This window comes from Propithecus coquereli, unplaced genomic scaffold (assembly GCF_000956105.1).
Source record: "Propithecus coquereli isolate 6110/MARCELLA unplaced genomic scaffold, Pcoq_1.0 Scaffold181, whole genome shotgun sequence".
In the NCBI taxonomy this organism is placed as follows: domain Eukaryota; kingdom Metazoa; phylum Chordata; class Mammalia; order Primates; family Indriidae; genus Propithecus; species Propithecus coquereli.
The window spans coordinates 2,035,524-2,052,629 of record NW_012142857.1 but is presented as its reverse complement, the minus strand read 5'-3'; the positions used below and the strand labels follow the sequence as shown (position 1 = coordinate 2,052,629).

Sequence of the window (17,106 nt, the reverse complement as noted above, 5' to 3'; positions counted from 1 at the left end):
ATAGAATTGCACAAGTTCAGTTGTAGTCTGGCTTGGTAGATTCAGTAGTATTTAATTCTATAAAATTTCTGTGCAGGAAGGCTCACCAGGACTTTTTTTTCTATAGTACTCAACACAGTTTCCTAAATTAATGCCTCTCAAACCACAATTGAAATCACATCTCAAACTTCTTTAATACTATCAGAGCTGTCAGGTCTGTGTGATCAACTCTCATATACTTACGAGTTGACTGTATGATCTATTGTTTCTCCTCTCTGCTGCTTGCCTTTGCTGCATTTTTTTTACTGAGAGCAGCCACTCACATGGGCAGGAGCCAAAATGTTTGCCAAGTTGAACTTCTCCACATTTCCTTTTCTGGAGTGTTTCTGGTGGCAAGAAGTCTGAATCTTTTTAGGTGGAAGGGGGATTTTTTTTGTTTTGGTTTTGTTTTTCTTTGGGTTAAAGTTGCAGTAGTATTTTTCTTCCCATGTTGTTATAGGTAGTTGACGTAAACTGCTCAGCTACCTCTACCCTTTGAGTACAGCTGACTCAGTGTTGCCAGGTAACCCAGCTGCGTCTCACTTATTTTGGTTAGGTGCCAATTTTAGCTTTGTTCTCTTAGCAACTTTTGTGAGAATGCTTGTGAACTAAGATAGTGGATGCTTGGGCTATTGGTTTTCTACAATATGTTTTTTCCTTTTCTGATTTCAGATCAAGGTGTTGAATAACCCATCAGGGGTCTTTCATTTTATGCAGTCCCTTGCCCTGCTGATGTCTCCTGTCAAGTAAGTGTGGAAAGAGCTTTGTGAAGTAGAAGTTGACATCTTTATTTCTTTCAAGGCATTGACTTGCTAAATTTCCCAGATCCAAAGAACTACTAGGGAAGTGTCAGCATTCTGGAATTTAGCATTGTAGATTTTCTTTGGGTTTGATACTTCTTGTTTCAAAGTGACCCTCTAACTATATGTGTATAAACAAATATTTTTGGGGATCCCACTTTTGGTGGATTTACCTCTCTTATCATATATGCCATTGTGAAAGGTGCCACTGGCACAAAAAGATGATCTGTTCCTTGGAAGAACAGATTTAGTGCCAGAGGAAAAAAAAGCACAAAGTGATTTAAGTGCTGAATTGTGAAGCTATGACTGATGCAATAAAAATGAAGAGAATAAAGAGTTGAGTGGAGTAGTTAGAGAAGCTTCCATGGTAGTTGAGCTGGGTTTGAAGAATGGATTGGATTTCCGGAGTAGAGAAGGACTAGTGAGGACATGTAGGTGGGAGAACAGTATGAGCAAAGGCCCCAGCACAGGTTAGGATAGCTGTGCAGAGGACAGGTAGGGGGTTAGCTTAGCTGGAGGGAAGGCAAAGATGAATAACTAGGGGGAGTTGGATTATAGAAGGCCTTGAAATTGAGGTGGAGGAATCTAGATTTGATATGGTCTGGACTTTGTAGCAATTGAGGGTTTTAAAACAGGAGGAAACATTGTATTTAAGGAAGATTAGGATGGACTGGAGGCAAAAGAAGAGTATGCACATCTGCTTAATTGAATGGTTACAGATGTCCAGCTCTCCTGGCTCTGGAACCCAACCCAACATCAAGAGGGGACATCCTTTTGGGGTAGAAGGCAGGATCTGTGTGTAGGTGACTCTTAGCCATGTACCACTGGCTCTTTTGTTCTAGAAAGCCTAACTACCTCTGACTTGAATTGGGGTAATTGTGGTGGGAAAGAGGAAGGGATGCTAAAGTTCATCTTTCCAGGAAAGGATGAAGTAGCTGATAAAATAAAGCATGTGGGAAAATAAGGGGTCAGACATAACTCTGGACTTCTGAGTCTGAGTGAGAGGATATCGGCAGCCCTAACAGACTGAAAAGACAGAAAGGAGAGCTGTTTTGTAAAGGAGGAAAATTTGAGGTCATCGATGCATACAAGTGGACACATATAAGTGACACATACCAGTGGACATCTGGAGTTCAGGGAGGGAGCTTGTTGGGTTGAAAGGACAGCACTAGAACTACAGAACTGGAAGTCATCGAAGAAAGTTTCTGATTAAAGGTAGGAGTGGGTGAAATTTCAGGGTCAGGGCAGAGAGGAAGGAACAGAGGACATAACTCGGTTGTGGTCTGAGAGGAAGCTTTCCTGGTTACACCTGCTTATCAGATCTAGCCAACACCTTGTGAAAGCTTGGCTGGCAGGAATTCTCCCAGCTTCCTTCCCCTTACTACCTGGATATGGGGGCTGCTTCTACACATGGTAGATATGATTTGACTCACAAATGTTTTTGTATTTATATGTACTTTTTGCCCTAAAGGAAAAAGCCTCTGCATTACCCTTTGTATTCAATAAGGCATGCTTCCTAAGGTCATCTCCCTGGTCAGGTATTGCAGCTGTCTGTATGTATTGAGCTCCCACTGTGTGCTGGGAACTGCTAGTATAACTGCTCTTCTGCAGTTCTCATTACTGAGTCAGACTGGTTGTGGTCTCAACACCAAAATTAGTGAGGTTTTAGTATCCTTGATTTTTAACCAGTTTTTATTTACTAATTTAAACCATTTGAAGATTGGGTCGATGTCTGACTCTTCAGGGTGAGTAGGTGATCCAGAATGCACTCATATGGGGCTTTCTTTGTGCATGCGATTGAGTGATTTCCCTTGTCCTTTAGAAATCGAGCCGAGTTTATGTGCCACATGAAGCCCAGTGAACGGAAGCCATCTTCCTCGGGGCCTGGGTCTGGGACCTGGACCCTAGTAGATGAGGGAGGAGAAGAGGTAACTCGACATGTCTGCATTATTTTGATTAATCATTTTTGAACTCTTCTCAAGTGCCAGGTATTGTTGTAAGCACCTTTCATGTAGTATCTCATTTAATTCTCCCAACAACCCCAGGAGGTAAGACTGTTGTGATCCCCATTTTATAAATGAGGAAACTGAGGTTCAGAGGCGGTAAAGTAACCTTATCCCAATTGTAGTGTCATTAGATGTGGAGCTTCCAGAGCCTGTGCTTTGGGCCAGTGTGCTGTGCCACTCTTCTCTAGGATATCCTTCTGTTCAGCTGGGATAGTTTGACACCTAGAAATTAAATATAGCCATATTCTATAAAATTCACATGAGTTTCTTTCATATGGTAACAAATTTCTGGGCTTGGGGTTTCACACCTACTGATGGTCTGAATAGCCGGAGCTTACCAAGTTTCTCCCTTAACTCTTATAAACTATTTATCCAGATCTTCTCATTTGCAAGATAAAAGATGGTTTTCTATTTTTGGTGAGAATTTAATGATCAAAACCCAGCTTCCTGAGATAATACTTGTTAATTTTTCTTACTACTATAACTATTTTTTCTCCAGCTAATTATTAGTTCTAGTCCTTTTTTCTAGTCCAAGTCCTGATTTGATGTTCTTGTCCAGGATGGCCAGTGACTGGATTTATTAAAATCCCTTTCTTTAAAAGGAGATGAAGATGCGCAGCAGACAGTTCTCAGAGTGACAGTCACGGCAGCTGTGGTGATGCTGTCTGTGTATTCCCCCGAGTGCTCACTCAGAGATGAGCATCCCCCTTCGTGGTCATTTTACACTTCCTGAGACGTGCAGGTGGTGAGGTGGTGATACATCATGTGGATATGCACACATCTTGGCTAGAGACTGAGCAGTTGTCCTTAAGAGAGCTTCTCAGGAGCTGGGACAAATTGATCTTCCAAATGTTGTGGTGGAGCAATATTTTTTCTTTTTTCCGAGTGGTCTTTCTTGGGGAAGAAGTCTTTTTTCTGGCAGGTTTTCTGCATTTATTCCCAGGGCTAGATAAGGACCCTGCATTGGTGCTTGGCTTCTGGCTAGCGCTCACTAAATGTTGTGTGAGTTCAGGTCCTCGGGGAGTCAATGAGAAAATTGGGAGTGTTGTTGAATCAGAAGAGGCCGTGGGAAGGAAGGCACTGTGGGTCATCCACGTCAGTGGTTTCTCCACATTAGCTGTATACTAGAGTCACCTGGGCAATGTGCAGACCTTGCCCAGGCCCCCACCCACACGTCCAGGTGTTTCAGAGTCTCCCTGGTAATTCTAATGTACAGACGGAGTTGAGAACTACTGCTCTAAGTAAAGCTTCTGAGACTCTTGTTTGTCAGCCATTTTAGACATATAAGAGAGTAAAAATGAGTAGTTTAAGGAAACGATGAATGAATTGCATTAGTTCCTTGTTGAAATCGAGGTGATATATCCTTTAGGTTCTCAGGATCTTTTTACATCTGTTTTTTTTTTTTTTTTTCTGAGACAGGGTGTGGCACTGTCGCCCCAGGTAGAGTGCAGTGGCATCATCATAGCTCACAGCAACCTCAAACTCCTGGGCTCAAGCAATGTTCCTGCCTCAGCTTCTCGAGTAGCTGGGACTACAGGCATGCACCACAATGACTGGCTAATATTTCTATTTTTAGTAGAGACAGGGTCTCACTCTTGCTCAGGCTGGTCTCAAACTCTTAAGGTCAAGCAATCTTCCTGCCTTGGCCTCCCGGAGTGCTAGGATTACAGGTGCGAGCCGCTGTGCCCAGCCCATCCTTCCATTTTTAATGTAGTATATCTTAAGATGTAAGCTTGCTTTCTAAGGTGACTTTAGTACTATATATCAGACAAAAAGACTCCCCAAATTTTCCCCTATGTAATCTCTGGGTATGACCTCTGTTACTTTTATCTTGCTTTCAGCAGCACTAATTGACAACAGAGCTCCTATCATCCGTAGCAAATGTTAATTGCTTCCTCAGTAGACCATTGAGTACTACAGTAGACCTTGATTTTGGGGGAAGAGAATTGTAGCTAAAATAACTTGGACTCTAGTACATGGTTCTTTAAGTGATGTCAGAACACTGAGCCCTATAGCAAAGTCCCCACTGTAGAGGATTTCTTTTTTCCATCTTCTTTGGGATGAAAATGTAATGAGACCAGTTTCAGTCACTGGTCATGGCCATGACCCAGATACGTGTAAAATTGTGCTTATAATTTCAGGGGATTTGCTGGCTGTGTGTGGAACCGAGACTATAAATTTCAGTCCTAGAGGCAAAGTCCATGAAGACTCATGAGGATATCACATGTGTACTGTTTTGAGACCTGTGATAATTTAGCTCTTGTAACTCTAGACCATAGTGTGATCTGATCAGATCAGCTGACATGATTTTGTATCTTTTCCCTTAGGATGAAGACCCTGAGACCAGCTGGATTCTCCTTAATGAGGATGACTTGGTTATCCTTTTATCACAGTTCCCATTTCATGAGCTCTTTCAACATCTTCTGGGGTTTAAAGCAAAAGGTAGACTAATTTCTTTTGTCTTATGTAAAATGTAGCAGTGGCAAGCTCCAACACAGGAACTCTGCATCAAGTCTTTCTTCTTTTGTTTCCCCCTGAGCATGGACACCTTGACTTAATTCTTGTATAGGCTGCAGATTCAGGTTTTCTTGCGCGTATTGTAGACTTCTTTTGTCTTATGGTTATTTCCCACATTGTGCTTAAATTTGAGAAGGCTAGCTTGTGCATTGCCCAGTTTAATAAGTTATTTTTAGTTTTGCACTTTGTTTCAAGTTTTCCATTTCATGTTGATGTAGGAGCCAGAGTAGTAGGATTGTTAATTCCTCTCCATCTTGGCTTTGGTTCCTCGTTCAAGTATTTACACACCGGTATCTTTTAGGATTTTTTCATAGTAATTATAACTTTTTCCTTTTATCTGATTAATTTCCAGGTGATTATTTACCTGAAACAACAAGACCTCAAGAGATGATGAAAATTTTTGCCTTTGCCAACTCATTGGTGGAACTTCTGGCTGTGGGGTTAGAAACCTTTAACAGAGCACGCTATAGGCAGTTTGTGAAGCGAATTGGTTATATGATCAGGTAATACTCCGTTTCAGTGACCATTCATTTTCTACCTCCTTGGTGGTTTCATTCTCACTCCAGACTTCGTAATGTTGGAGTGCTCAGGACTCAGTCCCTGGACCCCTTCTTTTTTTTTTTTTTTTTTTTTTCAGGGTATTGTGAGGGTACAAACATTATGGTTACACTTTATGTCTTTGCCTCACCCAAGTGTGGGTTAAAGGCATGCCCTTCCCCCCTACAGTGCTCCCCGTGTCCTTTAGTTGCGGATTTACCCCCTCTGCCGCCAATCCCCCTAATCCCTGGAGAGTATTTCTGCCATGTGATCACCCTAGTGTTGATCAGTTAGTACCAATTTGATGGTGAGTACAAGTGGATCCCGTTCTTCTGCTCTTGTGGTGCCTCACTTTGGATAATGGGCTTAAGTTTAATCCAGGAAAGTATAAGAGGTTCTAGATTACTGTCGTTTCTTATGATTGAGTAATATTCCATTGTAAACATATACCAAATTTTAATAATCCACTCATGGATTGACGGGCACTTGGGTTGTTTCCATATCCTTGCAATAGTGAATTGTGCTGCCTTAAACATTTGGGTGCAGATGTCTTTGTCGTAGAATGTTTTGTGCTCTCCACACTTGCTTCTTGGGATGCCATCCATTCTTATATCTTTAAATATCTAAATACTGTTATTCTCACAGTTTTATTTCTAGCCCATACCTCTCATAAACTTGTATATTCAACTACCAACTCAGCACCTCCAGGTGGATGACTCCCGAATGTCGTAATTTAATGCTCCCAAAGTGAACTTGTTTTCCTCACCTCCCAAACTGCTTCTCCCACTTGCAGTTTTAGTAGTGGCGACTCTTTCCTGTTTCAGTTGCTCAGGGCAAAACACCTGCTGGCATCCCTGGGCTTTTCTTTCTTTTACACCCCACATCCAGTCTAACCGCAAATTCTATCATTCTCTATGTTCACAATACCATCTTTCATCAAATCCAAGATGCCACTAATTCTAAAGATAAATTCTATGTGCCACTAAAACAGAAAAACTGTTTCCAAATTATAACATCATGTCATCACTATTAGTGTACATTCTAATTGCAGAGTCGTTAGTGTGAAAGACGTGCGTCCTTTTGGATCAACGAAGCATGCTCTTTCCAGAATCCAGCCTCTTCCCACCACCTTCACTGCCTCCACCTGAGTTCATTCATAACCTGTTGACTTACCTCCCTGCTTCTGACCTTGCCCAGCCCCGACTCCCGGCTTCAGTATAGTCTCACAACAGCGAGTGTCCCTGTGAATCACGAGTCAGCCCATGTCACTCTCTGCTCAAGAACCTACTGTGCTCCCCATCTCACTCAGAGTGGAAGCCCAAGTTCTCACGGTGGCCTGCAGGGCTCTCCACGATCTGGTTTCCTGACACCTTTCTGATTATGGCTCCAGCCAATCTCCCTCTCCCTTACTCCGCTTTAGTGCACTGGCTTCTGTGCTCTTCCTCAAACATACCTGACGTCTCTTGGAGCCTTCGCACTGACAGTTTCTTCTGTGTGAACACTCTTGCCATAGATATTCTTGTGACTAACTCCTCACCATCTTCCAGACTTTAATGTCCCTGTTTGCTGAGGCTTCTCCTGCTCCCAGCCAATCTCCTTACCCCTGCTTACCCTTCCATCCCCAGACATACTTTATTCCTTTCCTGCTTTTTCTCAATTTCACTTACAACCGTGTGACAGACTGTATATTTTACCTTATTTTGATTATTGTCTGTTTGCCCTTCACTAAATGTAGACTTCATAAAGGTAGAATTTTTAAATTTTTCCCATTGTATTGCTTTTAGAACCTGGAAGATAGTAGGTGCTCAATAAATGTGTTGAATAAGTTAATGCTTCAAATGTAACATAAAGGTGGTGATATTGAGTGAGTTAATGAAAAGTACTATATTGTCCTTCCTCATGCTCAGGATGACCCTTGGCTATGTAAGCGACCACTGGGCACAGTATGTGAGTCATAACCGAGGCTCAGGATTGGCCCTGCAGCCCTACTCCACGGAGAAACTACAGGTGGAATTCGATGAGCTGTTTTTGAGGGCTGTCCTACATGTGCTAAAATCCAAAAGGTAAGACATGGTGATATTTGGTGAGAAGTAACTCCTTGACTGGTAAGAAAGATTGAAGTGAAAGTCTTCTGAAGTAGATCTCTTATAATAATGTCTTATTGTATTTTATCTATTTCTTTTCTAGGGCAAATCTGTGGGCCTTAGTTTCCTTATCTATAGGGCACCCCCTGTTGATGGAAATGATCTCTCTCTCAGGTTTCTTTCTGTCTTAAAATAAGTCAGTTTTGGCCGGGCGCGGTGGCTCATGCCTGTAATCCTAGCACTCTGGGAGGCCGAGGTGGGTGGATTGCTCAAGGTCAGGAGTTCGGGACCAGCCTGAGCAAGAGTGAGACCCTGTCTCTACTAAAAACAGAAAGAAATGATCTGGACAACTAAAAATATATATATAGAAAAAATTAGCCGGGCATGGTGGTGTATGCCTATAGTCCCAGCTACTCGGGAGGCTGAGGCAGAAGGATTGCTTGAGCCCAGGAGTCTGAGGTTGCTGTGAGCTAGGCTGAAGCCACGGCACTCTAGCCTGGGGAACAGAGTGAGACGCTGTCTCAAAAAAAAAAAAAAAAAGTCAGTTTTGATGTCTCAGTTTTTTGCCACCCCTGAACTTTTGGGGCAGCCTTGAGCAGGGGAAAACAGGATGAATTCTATTACACACCCAACTGCAGTGCCTACAGTGAGGCACAGTAGGCGCTCAGCATGTGGTGCAAATGATTTGCTGACTTTATTGCTCAGGTTGTCTCACTGCAAGGATTTTAGGTCTAGGAATGTCCTGGGTCTCGGTCCCCTGTCTTGGCTGTGTAAATCATGTCTTCTGATCATGCTGTCTGTGCTGCATCCTCAGGTACGTTTGAGGCATAGGCAGGGGCACGGCTGTGCACCCCGTGCTGCTTTCCCTTGTCTCGGGCCAAACAGGTTCTGCCACAGGATTGCACCCTCCACTAGCAGGTGGGGGCTGGCTTCCAACCCCACCTAGCTCAACTCATGAACTGCTAGCCCTCCCCTACTTCACCTGCTCTTGAGCCAGCTGTCTATACTCCCTTTTGCTATGTGACTCTTAGCCTCAGTCCCTGATTTATGGGTGTCATATATTGAATTTGTGTCCTGATCTGCCGTTTACTATTATTACCCTGGGAAGTCCCTTAATATTTATGGTCTCGCTTTCTTCATTTATAAAATGGAGATGATGACAATGACTATCCCATTGACCTCATGGATATATTACCAGAGTGAATTGTGGTCATGTGTGGAAGTCATTTTTAAATCATAAAGGACTTTTCAAATGTAAATAGTGGGGATTCTTGTGTGGTTTCAGATGTAGAACAGAATAACTTAGAGACTTAGAGAAAGATCTTGGCTAAGCATTAACCACTTTTAGGCACTCAGAAAGCATGGGTCTAACATAAATAGAACTTGGGCCTAGAAATTCATCTTCAGATGACTTTTGTTACATGTATAGTATACATTTGGTGGTCTCATGAGATGCACCAAATCCTGTGCAGGGTGGTGCCAGGGAGTCAGTGCAGTCGCACCTGCCCACTGAAGCCGGTGTGGTGCTTGGCAAGAGGCTCCATCTCTGATCTCCTGTCACTCGTGCTTGCTTAGCCGAGTGGCAAAGCTTTCATTCTGGTCACTTACAGAGATAATGGTTTTACATTTTAAAATGTTGAGAGCTATTGTTCTTGAGCATAATTTATTTTAGGAAATAAATTCTAGGAGAACCAAATATTTAAAGCCATGAAATTTAAATTTATTTAACGCTCAGTGGAAATTTCAGACAGTAGCTATCCCCTCAACCTAAAACAAAACAAAACCAAAAGACAGCAAAAACCTAAGGCAGGTTTCCTGCATGTCTTCTGTTATGGTACGGAGTGCGAGAAGTGACCACTGAGAGACCGAATTGAGCCAAATTGTGAGTCTTTATTAGCTGGCCAGCGACCACCCTCTGCACCGCTGAGAGGCAGCAGCACAGAGAGCAGCCCCGAGCCAGGAGAGACAGGCTCTTTTAAAGGCAAAAACCACATCCTGTAAAGTCATCTATCTGTGCAAGCAGGGTTACAGAAGCCTAGATCAGCATTAATCATTATTAATCTTGGTCAAAAATACATTTAACATTTTGTTTTAAGTCAGAGTACATTCTACTCCCTGTTATCTGGGTACATGAGGCACCGCTGGGCGTTTCAGTGCTCCAGGGCATTCCGGCCCTCTGGGCTAGCGGTTACTTTATCTTGTTGACACTTGCGGCTGTGTGAAACGTATCCTCCTCCCCCTTTCTCCGTTTATTCTTTGCTTAAGCATACTGACAGAAGCTGAGAGCAGGTTATTTCCCATAGACCTTAACATCTTCCATGTAGGGAATTTTGAAATATACCTTGTTTTATGACATTACTTTTAAGGCTTCTGCAATTCCCCTTCATTGTTTTGGAGTTATAAAACAGCATCAGGTCCCATGTGAGATATTGGGATAATTCATTAATAAGACAGAAGCCTGGCCCTCCTGAACTTAGAGAAGTTTCTTCACCTCATGCTCAGGAGTCTAGCTGGCTTTTCCAGAGTTCAAGTCAATGTGGGTTTGGGCTACTAGTCATCTGCCTAAGTTCTTAGGTGTGGATTAGGTATTCACTATTTCTTTCTTTTTTCTTTTTCTTTTAATAAGTTTGGTTTATTTGTAATTGGTCAATTTGTAGTTGTGCCCCAAATATAGCAACAATTTTGAGTGCTTCCTTGTTGTTGTTTTTTTTTTTTAAAGATTTTTAAAAACTTGTGAAAGAGTTCACATACAATTTTTTTCTTTTTTTTTCGAGACAGAGTCTGGCTCTGTTGCCTGGGCTAGAGTGCCATGGTGTCAGCGTAGCTCACAGCAACCTCAAACTCCTGGGCTCAAGTGATCCTCCTGCCTCAGCCTCCCGAGTAGCTGGGACTACAGGCATGCGCCACCATGCCCGGCTAATTTTTTTTTCCTATATATATATTTTTTTAGTTGTCCAGATAGTTTCTTTCTATTTTTAGTAGAGATGGGGTCTTGCTCTTGCTCAGGCTGGTCTCGAACTCCTGACCTTGAGCGATCCACCCACCTCAGCCTCCCAGAGTGCTAGGATCACAGGTGTGAGCCAACACGCCCAGCCACAATTTTTTTCTAGCACATTAACTACCATGTTGTATTTAACTCACCCTAGTTTTGAGCTTGGGGCCTCGTGAGGCATATGTAACTCACATGTCTCTTTACCTTGGGAGCTGCGAGAACTATTTTTCAAGTTGCATATAACTCACGTACAGAAACAATAAAAAACAGCAAATTTTTCATTAAATTAGAAAGAATTGTTTTGTTTTCAAAGTTTTTATTCTGTTTTAGTAATAAAACACCGTGGCTCCAAGGAAAAATTTTTTTTCTAATGTGACAGTCTGTGTTAATAAGCATCTATAGAGTGCTGATTGCTTTTGAGATACTGGTTTAGGTAGCGGATAATTAAACTACAAGGCTCTAGTTACAAATTTGTTTATATAAAGATGAACAAGATCTGGTCTCCAATTAATGGTAGGCTAATAGGTTTACGTCAATTACAGTAGCTCGAGGTGTTTCTCACAGCATGGTTTAAGAATCACTTGAGTCTGAGTCACCGCCGGTGTCTGTACAAGGTGCAAATTCTTGGGCCCCAGCTGTGACCTACAAAATCAGAGTCTCTGTTGGTGGGGCTGGGGAATCTACATTTTCCACAAAGTTGCCAGGTGATTTTTTTGCTACTGCAGTGTGGGAACCACAAATGGAAGGTTTGATACTGCCAAAGTCAGGTGTGGATGGAGTTCTGTAATAGTGCCAAGGAAGAAATCAGAGGAGGGCTTTACACATGGAGAGACATTGGCCTGGAGGTGCAGGAGATTCTCTTCAGGCTTGTTGGAATGCAAGAATATTCTCTATGCAAAGAAGGCTCTGGTTGGAAATACAGACCAGAGGTGCATTGTGGAAGCCTTTGAATATAGGGCTGAAGAGTGTGAACCTCAGTGATCACTGAGGAGTCACTGGGTGCTACCTATCCTTGAGGTGTTTATGACCCAAAACGTGCAAATTTTGATAGTGCAATTTAACAATCTTTTTTTCTGTGAGAGCTGAAGGTTTGTGTACTTTCTTAGTGTGGTGAAGCTGACTAATAAATAAAATCATTCCTGCTCTTTTTAAAAATTGCAGACTTGGCATTTGGCTGTTTATGTCCGAAATGCCCTTTGGGACGCTGTCGGTCCACATGCTGTGGAAGCTTTTCTACCTCATGCACCAGGTGGAAATCGGGAACCTGCAGCAGCTTTGCTCCATCCTCCAGCCTGCGCAGTGCAAGCAGCAGCTCCAAGGTACAGCCCCGCCCGAGTGGGCAGAGTCCAGCTCTCCCTACCTTTGTGGGCTTCTCTCTTCCTTGTGTCATTTTTACTTTTAGAAGGACCAGGAGAAAATATTTTACTCTGTACTCAAGCGTAATGATTTTGAAGTTTGAGAGATTGATTTGTTGTTTTGATTTATTAGATAGCAACTGGCATATCTGAAATCCAAATTTGATTAGTCGTAAACGGTATCAATAAATACAGTATTTTGATTTTTAGAAAGTACTTTTTACATGTGTATGTGAAATTATTCTAGTTTACAGTCCTATTAACAAATGCATATTAATTGTCTAGAAATTTATTAAGATTTTGTGCCTGGTTGTTCTACTAATACCTTCTATTGCTGTTTTTTTTAAAGTTGTATTATTTTATGAACTAGACAGGTATACTTTAAAAAATTAATGTTGGTGAAAACCTGGTAGGTTTTATTGTCATACCACCACTAAATTCCAGGGTATTTATTTATAACAAAATGATAATGTTAAAAATGAAAAACATGAGGCTATTTAATTAGACATATAATGATTTTTAAGAATTACAGTATACATTTAAAAAAAATTTAGTAGAAAAGAAACCAAAATACTAACAGGATTTTAAAAAATACCAAAAGCTAATTCTGTTTTCCAAATTTTTTTTTTTTTTTCTGAGACAGAGTCTCACTCTCTTGCCTGGGCTACAGTGCCGTGGCGTTAGCCTAGCTCACAGCAACCTCAAACTCCTGGGCTCAAGCGATCCTCCTGCTTCAGCCTCCAAGGTAGCTGGGACTACAGGCACGCACCACCATGCCCGGCTAATTTTTTCTATTTGTAGTTGTTTGGCCAATTTCTTTCTATGTTTAGTAGAGACGGGGTCTCGCTCTTGCTCAGGCTGGTCTCGAACTCCTGAGCTCAAACGATTTGCCCGCCTCGGCCTCCCAGAGTGCTAGGATTACAGTTGTGAGCCACCGTGCCTGGCCTGTTTTCCAAATTTTTAAATGTCTTTATCATTTAAAAGAAAACAATAAACTTCAAAAAAAACTTTAAAAATTATTGAGTCTCTACTATTTGCAAGGTAGTTTCTTCAGATATTCATGATTTATGTTTTTCTTCTTTATTTCTTTTTTTTCTCTCGATTATTGATGTCTTCATTTTTCTGTTTCTGTTTTTTTCTCTTTTTTTGTGTTCTACATGAATCCACTTTCGTCTCTTTCTGTTTTTCTTTTTTGTCTTTTTAGTGGTAGCTCTGGACCCCTTTACATTGTTCTGTTTTGTAAAATGCTTCTCCACTATTCTGGGGGAGGTGCTTCCATTAGACTGTGCCATAGCTAGACCTGGGCTTCCGAGTGAGTTAGGTGAGAGCACCTCCCAGCCCATTGTGTGTTCCCTGGCAGCTAATTCTATAGGTGAAATAGTTAACACAGAAAATAAACATTGCCTCTGGAAGTGCCAAGGATGGTTACCAGCTCTCACTTGCACAGTTTGGTCTTGGGTATGTCTCCTTTGTAGTGTCATCCCCTTTCATCCAGTGCTTACTGTCTGCCAGGCTCCTTGTTAGCACCTGTGGCAGATGTCGCTGTCAACAAACAGATCAGCTCTGGAGTGGATGTTCCAGACCTGAAGAGGTAGTACCAGCCTTGCTTCACCCTGGAGCTTTGGATCTTGCTGCTGGAAGTTTTCTCTCTGGACTCCAGGCACCCAGAGCATTTTTTTTTTTTTTTTTTTTAATCTCTCTTAAGACCTATGTCACCTGGCCCAGGAGTTACTGTGGCAAGGTAGAGAAGTTTCATCTGCCTTAACAGGTTCTAACCTTGAGAGTCAGGTCTTTGCAATATTTAGTCCTCCTCAAACTTGCTAATTTTTTGTCTTCTCATTTGCTTAATCTTTTGTGTACTCGATTTTGTTGGGAGGCTTGATTTTTACTGTTTGTGGAAGAATAAGACTTTTTATTTTACTTTCCTAACGTTCTATATTTAACAAATGCCAGAAGTTCTTTTTCTTTGTATCCGGTTTTTATTTATCTGTGATAATGGGGACACAGTGATCCTAAAACCACAGTTTCCAAAGAACAAATTTTAACCAATTTTAACATTACCTAACTAGCAGATTTCTCAGCAGTGATTGCTAATAATCGGCCTGCTTTAATTTGGCTTCTTTTGTTTGTGTCTAGTAGGATCAATCTTCTGACTACTAGTAGAGTGTAATTATAAATTTAATGATAAATAGAAATGTGTTTATCTTGTTTGTTTTTCAAGTTAATGTTTTAAAAGCTAATTAGAAAGTTATTTCTCTTTTTCATTGTTCTTTTTACAGAATCCTTTAAAATGTAGGGCCTTTCCCTTGACATGAAGGTTAAACATTGTCAATTAGCATGAGAATTCTGATTTTTATTATTCTGGGGATGCTCTGTATGATAATTTCCATTATAAACCCAGTTTGGGGATGGGAAATGAAAATTGGTTTGGTGAGTGCCCCATACATAGAGTTGTTTTGAAAATGCATGAAATTTGGTAAACTATCTTTGATTTCTCAAATGTGTAAACGTGAAAAGAATTATTGGCTTGTTGCCTTCTTACTGGGAAAAGTTCCATTGGGGTTGTATTTTTCACGTAGGCTTTTTCCCCCCTTCCTTCTAAAACTTTGCCTTTCCAACGTCTAGTTTTCTGTCCTGTATTGCACAATTCTTTATGAATACTGCCTCCTAGTGACAAAGTGTAATATTGCTTACACGGCATCTTCAGAGAAATAGGCAACACGTATCACACATACAATGTTTATTACATTCGTTAGTATTTCAGTCATGGTCATAACTATTTTTCTGCCCTCAGTTTTTCATTATAAGCAAATCTCTTTTGTTTGGAATGCCATGTTTGTGCTGAAGACTTTGCTAGTCTTTGTGGTTTTCATTAGTAGGGTCTTCATTCATCTGGCTGACAGTTTACTGAGTAGCTTCAGGTGTGCCCTTGACATTGGCAGTACCGCCTTTGCAGGTGGCTCTCCTAGTGATGGTAGCAGTGCCTTGCAGTTTGCAAAGCACTTCACCAGTGACACATCATTTAATCTTCTAATTAAGTAACCTTTTGGGACAGGGGAAAACCGAGGCTTAGATGTTAACTGTCTCCTCTGAGAGTACATTTTATTTAAAATCTGTTGGAATTTCAGAGGCTGTCTGGTCCAGCCTTTTTCCTGATGCCTGTGGAAATCCATTTTGGAACAAAGCCCTTTTGTATGTTTAAATATTTCTAAACATCTCTTAATTTTATATCTTCTTTCTCTCTGGAAGAGTGATTAAAATATATTCATAGGTTAACATTTATTCTTTCCCCACTTTAATTTTCTTACATAAACTTGCAGACCCAGAACATTTTGTGAACTTTGAGAAGTGTCTTTCTTCCATGAATAGCTCTGAAGAGATTTGCCTTCTGACTACCTTTGCTCAGATGGCTCAGGCCAGAAGAACAGACATGGATGAGGACTTCATAAAAATTATTGTTCTGGAGATATACGAGGTTAGAATATGAAGTTTTATATCAACTAAAAAATGTTTTCTTCTGGCTTGTCCATATGTTGGTTCTTTTGGGATTGCTTTTTAAAAAATGTGGCTGATTGTGCTACTATCTGCACTTATGGAATGAGATAGAGGATCCAAGGAACATCATTTTGCTGTAGGGAATATTGAAAATGTGAATTATAGCCCTTCCATTTCCTACTAGTGTCTTTTGACGTTTGATACATGAATGTTGGGGAGGAGGAGACAATGTAGCACAGTGTGACACTTGTAGATTCTGTACTGTCTGTCCTGACACATGTGACTTTTGTATTGTCTGTTTCCCTCACTCCCCAGCCCAATCTCCACTCCTGCCAGGAACCTGGAAACCTGACTTCCAAGCCAATTTAAATGAGGTGGTAGAAAGAATATTGAACCTAGAGTTAGAAGACCTGAGTTTTGTTTTAACTTTGCTATTAATTGCCCATCTAACATCAGAAAAGATAATTTACCACCCTGGGCTTTATTTTCCTCATTTGTCAAATAACAGGCCGAGTGAGATCCTTGCTTTCTTCACCTTTTCACTGAGCCACCCCTAACAGTAGATCAGAGTGAACTTTGGACCCCTCAGTGTCTGGGGACTAGCTCAAAGCAGCTACCAGAACTTCCATTGGAGTTTTATGTATATTTAAAAATCATGCACATTTTACACTTTAGGCACATTTTACGTTTATCTGCTTATCTTCACACAAAATGTCTACTCTCAATTATACTCAAGTAAAATTATGTTTGAAGAAGATTCTCTGAGTTGCATTATCCTCCCCCAATAATCCAATTTGAGAATGACAACAGACTTAGGTGATCTAAAGTTCTTTCCAAGATCAAATACTCAATTTAGCTGTTCCTATACTGATACTTCATAACCATAGTGAGGGTAAGACCTTGATGGATTGGAATTCAGATTGTCTTCATGGTCTGAAAAACTTGGGGGGACGTATTTTCGCATTCATTAAATGACATTCTCAAGATTATTGCTACAGTAGTATTTGTGCTCTTGAATAATGTTTCCAGTGTTTTGACCAGGAGTCACAGTAAAAATTAGGTTCTGTATCACATTCTGATCCTTGTGTGTGTGTAATTGAAACAGTATCTAATCTTCCTGTGATGTAGCCTTAAATTTTCTATTCTGTTTTATTCTGTTATTTTTCTGTCTATTCCATTGTATTAAGAAATGCCGAACATTGGCGTTAATGGATTGTAACCTGTAGTTTGAAAGAAATCGTTCAAAAGGAGTTGGTAAATACTGGTATTTTAGAAGCTCTTGTAGTTAGGGATCTTATTTTG

The 17,106-nt window shown here is 41.0% G+C and overlaps 1 protein-coding gene across 1 annotated transcript in view; it reads left to right on the top strand.

Annotated features, from left to right (window-relative positions):
• The window catches only part of EPG5 (ectopic P-granules autophagy protein 5 homolog (C. elegans)), a 109,502-nt gene that overhangs the window by 19,839 nt on the left and 72,557 nt on the right, over positions 1-17,106 (top strand). The window contains 7 exon segments of the mRNA XM_012642631.1: positions 636-764; positions 2,641-2,746; positions 5,152-5,266; positions 5,694-5,844; positions 7,786-7,941; positions 12,116-12,273; positions 15,630-15,784. Of these exon segments, the coding sequence (XP_012498085.1) occupies positions 636-764; positions 2,641-2,746; positions 5,152-5,266; positions 5,694-5,844; positions 7,786-7,941; positions 12,116-12,273; positions 15,630-15,784 (970 nt within the window).